This window comes from Aspergillus pseudodeflectus (genome assembly GCF_044049435.1).
Source record: "Aspergillus pseudodeflectus strain CBS 756.74 chromosome Unknown BJX68scaffold_46, whole genome shotgun sequence".
In the NCBI taxonomy this organism is placed as follows: domain Eukaryota; kingdom Fungi; phylum Ascomycota; class Eurotiomycetes; order Eurotiales; family Aspergillaceae; genus Aspergillus; species Aspergillus pseudodeflectus.
Window position 1 is genome coordinate 57381 of NW_027263822.1, and position 10506 is coordinate 67886.

The 10506-nt window shown below is 53.6% G+C and overlaps 2 protein-coding genes across 2 annotated transcripts; one reads left to right on the forward strand and one right to left on the reverse strand.

Annotated features, from left to right (window-relative positions):
• Nucleotides 1-357: 357 nt before the first annotated feature.
• BJX68DRAFT_155267 (uncharacterized protein) lies at nt 358-1427 on the forward strand. Its single transcript, XM_071036745.1, has one exon. The coding sequence runs from the start codon at nt 606-608 to the stop codon at nt 1308-1310; it is 705 nt and encodes a 234-aa protein (XP_070895576.1). The 5' UTR covers nt 358-605; the 3' UTR covers nt 1311-1427.
• Nucleotides 1428-2483: 1056 nt separating this feature from the next.
• On the reverse strand, nt 2484-10163 carry BJX68DRAFT_278030 (uncharacterized protein; the record flags this gene model as incomplete). Its single annotated transcript, XM_071048448.1, has 15 exons — nt 2484-3407; nt 3465-3788; nt 3839-3855; nt 3892-7756; nt 7790-8279; nt 8310-8455; nt 8486-8498; nt 8532-8620; nt 8663-8683; nt 8717-8791; nt 8822-9210; nt 9244-9441; nt 9478-9552; nt 9583-9910; nt 10122-10163. The coding sequence occupies 15 exons, from the start codon at nt 10161-10163 to the stop codon at nt 2589-2591; spliced, it is 6891 nt and encodes a 2296-aa protein (XP_070895577.1). The 3' UTR covers nt 2484-2588.
• Between the last annotated feature and the right edge of the window lie 343 nt (nt 10164-10506).

Consider the following 10506-nt stretch of genomic DNA (forward strand, 5'->3'; position numbering starts at 1 on the left):
GGCGACACCAGTGGCTGTATTTCCGGCCCGACGTGTCCAAAGTTCCGGGCCAAATCGTCAATCTGAGGCACGGAAGCCACTGTGGGAACGTCTTCCAGTCACGAACCTCTTTTGCAAGCTTGCGCCGATCATCCAAGGAGAGAAACGCCAGTGCCACCCATCAAGATCCTGTCCTCTCGCAAACATCCACACCAGTGCATTTTCCAATCGAAGCGATCCAGTCCGCTGTGGGGCCAGAACTATGGGGAAATCTTCTCTGTTCTCTCCGGCTCAGCTGCGCCAGCTAGGCCTTGGCCGGTCGCAATTGTGAGCTGGTTCATATCCTCAACTCCTTGTATCTTGGATGGACGGCGACCGCAATCAGCCTCAGACGCAATCTGCTTGGCTTTGTTTCTCGCCCACTCCTGCTACCGCATCCGCCTCCCCAGGCGGTCCCTCGAAGTTACTCCGTACTCAACTGCACATTCCTCCTGCGCTTCTTCCTGCTTGACAGCTTATAATTTCCCGCATTCTAAAGAACAATTCCCGTTTGCTGTATCGGAGATATTTCGCTTGATATCACCTCGATCTCTGCAACAGCTAGCTCTTGTGGAGTAGCTCCGACCATGTCAACTTTCGAGAACCCTTTTTACAGCGTACCTTCTTCGCCCTTTGCAAGCGCGTTATGGACGAGCTGGGCTATCGATAGCTCCCTGGGCACAGGTGAAGATGAGGGCAGCTTCAAGCTGGATACAACCTGGCAATTGCCCATGTACTCCGTACCAGATTACTCGCTACCCTTCGACAATTGGTCCGACCAATGCCCAACACCACTCTCCAGCCTTTCCCCTCCAAATCGTACAGCATCCATGGGACAGTTGACCGATCCCGGTACCAACATGACAAGCTGGATGCCAGCTCTCGACATGTTGGAGAATTCAGTCGCTTCCACCGTCCCTATACCTTCCCCATGCGCCCAAGATCTCGCAACCCAAAGCACCCTCCTCCAAGATTACGCCAACCAACAATCCTGCATATCACTGCCGAGCAACCACTCCTCACCGTCCGACACCGGTTCCGCTTCAAGCACACCCTCCGTTCCTCCGCATACAAAGATAACACGCAATTCGAAGACTCCCATCCGATGTTGGGAGCACAGCTGCGGCGGCCGAGCTTTCTCCTCCCTCGGAAACTACGAGCGACACCTACGCGAAAAGAGCGGGCGCGCAAAGAGCTTCACCTGCGAGCAATGCGGCCAGCGTTTTACACGATCCACGGCGAAAAACAAACACATTCGATACGGGCGGTGCCGGATGCGACAAGTTCAATGACGCCGGTCGCAAGCGACCGTCGCCGCCCACATGCACATATACCCATCCATTCACTTTTCATTTATCAGGAGTACTATAGACATCATCCGATCGGAAATCGGGTTTTTGGATTTCGAAGCGATATTTATTTCAGTTTGAAAATGGGACCTACAGGAGTTAATCAACAGCATAGCAAGAACAAGCAAGCCTGGTCGGGACGAGAAGGAAGCCCATGCCAGGATCTGGCCACTCTACATACACTGAGCAGCATTAATTAGTCTACCAACATACGTCGACTGGATAGTCAAGTCAAAACAAACGCAGAAGCACTCTACTTTCTCCAAGCTAATCGTCCTTAGTTTTTAGCTTGTCATTAGTCGTTCAACTCAATCTGAGTTCGCGTTCTTTGATTGACCCATGGGACGGAAACTACGCGTGGTTCGAACTTCGGCCCCTTTCCGTCCCGTGGAACATGCCATGAGTTTGGCAGTTTGGGGCATCAATTTCGACATGGCAAAAGTGATCGAAACCTCCATTTTCGAAGGAATATATACTTGATGATATCTGTGCTATATATGATTGGGCAATATGAGCCTTCTGGGGTAAATAACGATGCTTTCTCATATATTTGTTCTTAGACATTGTGCTTAATGGGGTGCCACAAGATATATATTTAGGGGCATCAGGTATTGAGAAGAGTATTTTAGCCTTATTCTACCTATAGTATCGACTTAAACATATGCATTCGAAAGCAAAGATATGTGGCATATTCTCTCTATGACCTTTGAAACTGTATACAGCGCAGCTACTTTACTTTTACACCATTTGGTGCATTGTTGAGAGACAACTTGAAGGGACGAGATCTGGACTCATCGCTCTCCAAATCTCGAGGCATTTAAGAGAACGAATCGGATGAGTTGGATAGCCATCCCACCAATGACAGAACCAAGCGCTTTAGAAAGTGGGCCACTGAATATCCTTCTTTATCCACTCCAGATGCTGCATAATTCCACGTGACGAGCTGCTGTGGAGTTTTGGCCAGATCTTTTCATTTCCCTCCTCCCCGAGGAAACGAGGGTACTCCGTATCTACGCGTCGCAGTGGACAACAATGAATAAGATGATGAGGCTCGAATCACCGACATGATATATACCAACTGAATAATAGATACACGGAGATATTAGGTGATATATAATGAGACATGAAAATCACAACAACGCCAGGCCAAACAGAATTCAAGCGCAAGAACAGATCAAGAGAAGGGAAAAAACAAGAGAGAAAGGCGGAAATAAATCCTATCTAAGCCTTCAAGCTAACGATCCTCGACTCCTTCGTGACAATCTGCGCAAGCTGCGCAATGCTCCCCGTACCACGAAGAACCATAAGCTGCACATTCGCCTGCAGGTACGCTCCAATCCAGTTACGCAGCTCAACAGCAACGAGCGAATCTACACCATAGCTATCAAGACTCTGCGCGGCCGAGAGCATCTCGACGGGTGTCGCGATAAGTTTGCTCAGTTGCTGAAGGATAGCGGACGTGACGATCTCGACGGCATCCTCGACCTGTGTTGCTGATGAAAGGAGCGTGATCGAGTCGACGGATTCTCCTGTGGCTTTTTGTGTTGTGCCCTCGTGCTTGACGAGTTGCGCGAAGCGTCGGTCCGCCTTGAGGAACTTTGACCCAATTTCGTAGTCCTCACTCGAAGGGGCGAGGCCGATGGACGCGACGCAGGAGGTCGGGTCGGTGCTGGGGTTTGTGATTGCGTAGTTGATGAGGACGAGGACGTCCGAGATACTGACTGCGCCGAGTCCGTTGCGCCGCAGGTTCTCCGCGACCTCGGGGTTCTCCGAGACGTAGCCAACTTCCGTGACGACGCCGATGTTGATTGAGAAGGCGGGCTGGCCCGCGTGCGTCATGTGTCGGACGAATGTGTCCTGGAAGCTGCAGGCGGCGCTGTAGTTGGATTGGCCGTAGTTGCCGCGGATCGCGACGGTGGATGAGAGCATGACAAAGAAGGAGAGATTCTTGAAGTGGGCGTGTAGGTTCTGGGACCCGCGGACCTTGGAAGCGAGAGCTGTGCGCCAGTGGTCGACGGTCATGTCTTCGAAGAGGTTGTCCTGGACGTGGTTAGTACTGACATCGATGGAATGAGGTATGATTCGGAATCCACTTACCCGAAGTGCCATTGCAGAGTTGATGATGCCCTGAACAGGCGGCAATCCGTACCTCTCGATATCCTGCGCCAATTGCGCAACCGCCTCTGAGGAGGCAATGTCGCAGCAAGGTGCAAGCAAAGTCACGCCCTTATGACGAATATGCTCAACAAAAGCGCGACTTTCAGCATCCTTTGCACCGGAACGAGAGAGCGACACGATGTTCTTCGCACCGTGCTCTACCAACCAGGAAATGATTGCACGGCCAAGACCACCGAAACCTCCTACAACGATATAAGAGGCGTCCTCACGGAGTTGGGCTTGGGAAGGCATGGACGGAACCGCCTGGGACAGGTTAGCATGAGTTTCACGGGATACATGGTTCGCAAACCTACTTTGACTTCCTGGTTATCTTCAACGGTAAGAATAATCTTGCCGGTATGCTTACCAGCCTGAATCTGACGGAACGCAGTTTCAATCTCAGAGATGGGCATCGTCGTCAACGTGACAGGATGAATGGATCCAGCCTCAGCGAGCTCAGCGACATCGCGCAGCAGACGCCTAGCCAGGGGCTTCTTGTCCATGATGACAGCAGTCAGGTCGACGTAAGCAAAGGTGATGTTGCGAAGCAGGAACTCCATAGGCATCAGCGCATCATCCATCAGATCCTTACGGCCAATCTCGACAAAGCGACCGAATGGCGCAACGAGGTTGCAGGACTCGCGGAACATCTCGCCGCTGAGTGAGTTCAGGACAACGTCGACACCGTACCCGCCGGTCATCTGCTTTATTCCTGTATAGAAACCGGTCGTGCGGCTGGAGAAGATGTGGTCGTAAGGAACGCCGTATCTCGTGTGGAGCAGGTCACGCTTCGCGTCACTACCGACTGTAGCGTAGACCTCCGCGCCGAGATGTTGAGCAAGCATGATCGACGCTTGGCCGACGGCGCCAGCAGCAGAATGGATGAGGATCTTATCACCCTTTGACAGGCAGCCCTTATCGACAAGGGAGTAATACACCGTCGCCCAGACAATGGGTAGCGAAGCACCCTCAGCAAACGACATAGAGTCCGGAATGATCTGACAGCAATCACCGTGCACCAACGGGTAATTCGTATAAGAACGAGAGTACAGAGCACAAACGCGGTCACCGGGCTTGAAGCGACCCTTCATGTTCTCGCCGACCTCAACGACAACCCCACTGCAGTCGTTTCGCATCTCGGTGATACCTTCCAGCTGACCTGCGGCAATCAACACATCCTTGAAGTTGATACTGGCGGCGCGGAGCTCAAAGCGCACATCATCGGGGCCAAGAGGAGGGCACTCGATGTCATCTTTCCACCGGATACTCTCCAGCAGACCCGGAACGCCAAGCTCAGCAGCCATGATTCGGTTTGTGCCGACGAACGGGACAAGTTCTGGAGCAGCTTGACGGCTGGTAAGGGCAACGTCCCTGCTGATATCCGCTCGGTGGACATAGCGCGGCACGAACAGCTGCCCGTTCTTCTCGGCGAACTCATTGTCCACTTCGCCTGCAGGGCGGTTGAGGTCAAATGACGGGCTAGCAAGAAGCACCGGAAGAACTTCCACAAGCTTATCCATAATCGGCACATTGGGTGTTTGAATGTCTAGAATGATCTGGCGTAAGCTTGGGATTTCCAAGCGCATAGTCCGTGAAAATCCTGCCCACAAACCACCTTCTGCATCAGACAGGTTCACCATGCTGCCATTGCTGACGAAGACCACGGCTCGCGCCTTCCACATCCAGTCCTTGAAGGAGCGCCAGGCTTCTGCATCGGGGTTATCACAGAGTAGCTGCGCAATCTCTGGAAGCATCACGACGATACCCCCGGCTTCACAGGGCGAGGTGACCGAACTGAAAGAAACGGCGTTATCTGGGCAGGCCTGCTGAAGGGCGCTCAAATCATTGACTGTGTCCTTTGCCGGCGAGTCGGTCAGCACGTGGATCGGAAGCGACTTGTCGCTGTTCTCCGGGTAAGGAGCGCTGGTGATGATCCCGCTAAGACTTCCACCCTCCTCTTCCGGGTAATCAATGAAAGCAGTCTCCGCATTGACAAAGCCTGCCCGTTCGAGGCGGGAATACCACTCAGTAGGAGTGAGGAGGGGTGACTTCGTGCGTCCCTCATCGTAACCAGACCACCATCCTTCAAACAGACCAAACACGATGTTGCAAATAACGCTGTATCGCGTGACCTCAAGGAGAAGGAACTTGCCACCGGGCTTGAGCAAGGGGCGAATATGCCGGAGAGTTTCGTCGATGCGAGGCGTGGCGTGAATTACGTTGCAGGCAACAATCAAATCATAAGAGGCTTCCTCGAATCCCTGTTCCTGAGCATCACGTCCTGCGTCTAGGACGCGGAACTCGACGACATCAGCGAGATCGCCTAAGCGTGCCTTGGCGGGCTCAAAGAAACCGGTTGAGAGATCGGTGAAGTCGTAACGTTGAATGAAACGCTCACTACCACCGTTCAAGGCTCTTAGTATGGGCTCAGTGGCGGATCCAGTACCGGCACCAACCTCGAGGACCTTCAGACCGGGGTTGAACCGACCAAGCTGTCGGCAGTACGCAGCCATTTGTGGGTAGACCCTGGCGGACACCCACTCTGTGTACAGGCGAGAAAGGAGGTTGTTTGGCGTCAGGAGTGAGAGAGCAGACGATTTGCCAGTCAGAATGTCGGGCAGGCGTGGTCCGAGAATGGCAATAGCCTCGCCGATAACATCGAGATCCTGAAGGTCAGCGCCGAGGAGCGAAGCATCGTAACTTTCATCCCCGACACTCTGCATCCACTCCAGGTAACGGTGAAGGTATCCTTCTGGAATGTCACTGGGCGACACTTCGCGCAGCGCCTTTTGGATGTAATCAAGGCAAAATGCGTTTAGCACTCGGTTGTTCTCTAGAAGGGAGCCGGCTTCGTAATCGGCTTTGCAAATTGCATCCCTGTGCTTTGTTGTCCAGTTTTCGACGTAAGGAACAAGCGACATCGAATGGCTCGCATCTTTCTGGGAGATACCTGAGGAGAAATTGCCTCCCAAGCTGGTGACACGGACGCCTTGCGCTACCAAGGTCATTGAATCGGGAGATGCCGTGTTCCTGATATCGATATCGAAAACCAACGGATCGCTTCGCCGGGATGAGGAGCATATCAGCTCATTGCCCGCCTCAGCCGCCCGGTTCGCAATCCACATTTGCTTGATGAATGTTGGGACGTATGCTGAGGAGGCACCGTCCCCAGCAATGACAATGGCACATAGACCATGGAACAGGGCAGAGTCAAGAACAGCGGGATGGAGCAAATCTTCCATTCCTCCAGGCGACATTTCATTCTCCGGAACACGCGCGGTAGCCACGCACGAGTTGCTGCTGCTGCGAATTTTGTGTACATTGTTGAAGGGATGTTGCCAGTCAAGTCCAATGCGTTCGCTCATGGCATAGAACTTCTGCGACGTGAGCTCCTTCGTGCATTCTGAGTCAATGCGAGAGATATCCTCTGGCGTGAACACAGCTTTGTACCCTTCAACGGAGTCCACTTCGGCTTGGACGAGACCACGGCAGTGCTCGGTCCACTTCTGGTCCGGCGTCACTGTGAAGATGCGGAACTCGTACCAAGTACCTGATGATTCACGCGAAGTACGAGCCTGTGGGCGCATTGAGAGTGAGATCTCCACGTCGGGGCTCTCATCCGATAGCACAAGACCCTTACCAAAGCTAAGGTCTCGGAACCGGATGTTCTCGACCTTCACTGTTGGTCGTGTTGCGAACATGTGTTGACGCATGGCTTGAACGGCCATCGTAATGTAACCGGCCGCAGGAAATGTGATAAGACCCTGGACGATATGCTTGCGCAGCCAAGGAGACTCCTTCAAGCTGAGGAATCGCCTCCAGCGGGGTTCGATGCGGTTGACATCCTGAGTAAGATTTCCAAGCAGCTCATGGGGCAAGTGTGGCCTGTGTCGGTAATCTTTCGAGATGCGAGTTTCATGCCAGAAAATGCGGTCATGGTCGAACGAGTATGGCGGGAGGTCAACCAGCTGTTGTATTTGACCCTCCTTAGCGTCCTTGTTCAAGTCGCGCAGGCGCACAGATCCGTTCTTGATGACTAAGAAGCCCAGGCAGCGAAGGAGCGACGTTTCAGCGTCGTTTCCTCGCTTCAACGTGTTCGTGTACGAAACCTGCCCATGGGGCCCGGAAATCGTCTTAAGAATCTGGTTGACGGGACCCTCGAGTTGTGAATGAGGTCCGACCTCGATAATGGTATCGAGCGGCTGGCCATTGTACTCCTGCTCGCACATGGCCTTGAGGGCTTGTGAGAAGAGCACAGGACTGACCAGGTTCTGAACCCAGTACCGGCCATCCAGAACGGTGTTCTCATCGAGCTCCTTGCTAGTAACCGAGCTGAACATGCGCACGGAAGTGCTAGTAGGCCTAGCTCGAAGACTCTTCAGCGCTGTGGTGTACTTGTCCTCCATCAGCTTCATCTGATGCGAATGGTAAGCTGCGCCGTGGGTCATCAACTTGCGGTTGAAGACACCCTTGCCGTCTAGCAATTCCTTCAATCGATCGATCGCGGCAACGTCACCCGAGACAGTTACACTGGAGGGACTGTTAAAGCAAGCCACCCTGATACGGCCATGATCGGGTCCGATCGACTTGATGTGCTGCTCGGCAACATCCGGCGCGGCTCCCACAGCGATCATCGCACCCGGAGACTGGTTACCAGCGACGAGCTCGCCCGCAAGCCGGCCGCGGTGATAAGCAATTGTAATGGCATCTTTGAAGGAAACGGCACCGGCGGCGTACGCGGCAGCGATCTCACCACTAGAGTGCCCAAGGACGGCGGAGGGCAACACTCCAAGCTCATTCAGGAGATCAACAAGGGCGAGCTGGATCGCTGTGCACAGAGGTTGAGAGAATGCTGGCTCGTTGACGCGCGAGTCGGCCTTCGGCCGGCAAAGCTCGCTGAGAATATCCCAAGGGCAACCCAGGCGAGCTAGCTGTTGTCGAGCGTTCTCTAGCGACCGTACGAAGGAAGGATAGCTCTTGAGAAGATCGCGACCCATCTCCGCGTACTGTGCACCCTGACCACTGAAGACGAGGGCAATGCGAGATTGGCCCATCTTCTCGCGCCGAGGAACTGGAGAGTGTGCAGCGGCGTTCAGCTGGGTTACGAGGTCATCCAGGTTCGAGGCGACGAATGCTACTCTGAAGGCATGGACTGATTGCTTGGATAGAGTGTAGGCGAGACGAGCCAGCACCGCATCAGGGTTGATGGAGTTTAGGTGCTTGGAAATGATGTACTTGGCGAGCCTGGCACATGTTCTCTGGCATGCCTTTTCGCTCGCTGCGCTGACCATAAACACTCTTGGCTTTTCGGAGTGGTATGTCAGCTGCATTGAGTTGCTCAATGATGGACGTCCGAATGATGAGATCGCATCACTGGCAGCATCAATGATAACGTGCGCGTTTGTGCCACCGTATCCGAAACTGTTGAGCGAAATCCTTCGTAAGCTTTGCCTCTCAAGCTGAACAGGAATCCGCAAGTTCCATTCGTCGAGAGGGATATCCGGGTTCGTCTTCTGGTAATTCACCTGCGGCGGGATAAGACCGTGCTCCAACATAAGAACAGACTTGATCAAGCCCGCAAGTCCCGCCGCACTCTCTGTATGTCCAATGTTTCCCTTGATGGACCCCATTGGCAGCGGACGCGAAGACGAACGTCGTTGCGATAGAGCTGCCGCAATAGCGCTGGCTTCGATTGGGTCGCCGACCTTTGTTCCCGTACCATGTGCTTCCACATAGTCCGCGTACAGGTCTAGCTTAGCCTGTCGATATGCTCTGATGATGGCTTCCTTTTGTGCTGTGGCGCTGGGAACACTGATACCCGGGGTCCTTCCATCCTGGTTAAGCACGGAATTCCGGATGACAGCGCGGATGTTATCGCCGTCGCGGATGGCAGCAGATAACGGTTTCAGGACAACACCTGTGGCACCCTCGCCGCGGCCGTAGCCGTTCGCACGAGCGTCAAAGGGGTATGATCGGCCTTCTTTGGAGAACATCTTCAGACGACTCTGATAGGCGAAGCGCTGAGGATCTAACAACAGGTTCACGCCCCCGACGAAACATTGTTGGGTTTCGCCGTTTCGTAGACTCAGAACGGCCTGATGTAAGGCTACTAAACTTGATGAGCATCCCGTGTCCAGTGTGAAGCTTGGCCCGCGGAGGTTGAATAGGTATGATATGCGATTAGATGTGATGGCGGGCCCGGTTCCGGTAATTAGGTATAGGGGCGGTTGGTCGATGTCTCGAGTCGCGATCTCATGGTAGTCTGTTGCCCACTGGCCGACGTACACTCCGGTATTTGAGCCCCAGAGCGAATCCATCGTCATTCCTGCATTCTGAAATGTTTCGTACGCGACTTCGAGCATAAGGCGCTGTTGGGGATCCATTGCCTACCACAAAAAGACGTTAGGATAGTTCTCAACGGTGATATTGGCTGACTCTGGAGGGCTTACCTGTGCCTCGACTGGATGAATGCCAAAGAATGCTGCATCGAACGCACCAATGTCCTCTCGGAGGAAGTGCCCTCCGCATGCATTAGTCTACAAGGAACGTTCCGTATTAGCTGCAATACTCTCGCCTGTAAGGTCTCACAAAGCTTACCGTTCCAGCTCTCGTCCCTGTAGCTTCTTGGAACGCCTTCATGTTGAATCTCGTCCCCGGCCCGGGTGTCCATGCCGAGCGACCTGCCTTCAGCATGTCCCATAGACCAGAAACGTCTGTTGCACTCCCTGACAGTCGGCAGCCCATGCCAACAATGGCAATTGGCTCGAGAGAGCCAGGGCCGGCGCGATGGCCGAACTCATCAGATGTATTACTATCATTATCGCTGAGAACAGACCATGGGGATGAGGAGAGCCTGTCACTGTCCGCAGACTCACTCTCTGCCCTCTCAAGAGGGACTCTGGACGTATCGCTCGACATATTATGGTGTGGTATATCAGGAAGAGAACGGAAGCAGAGTCGTCGTCAATCTTCTGCTATTGCA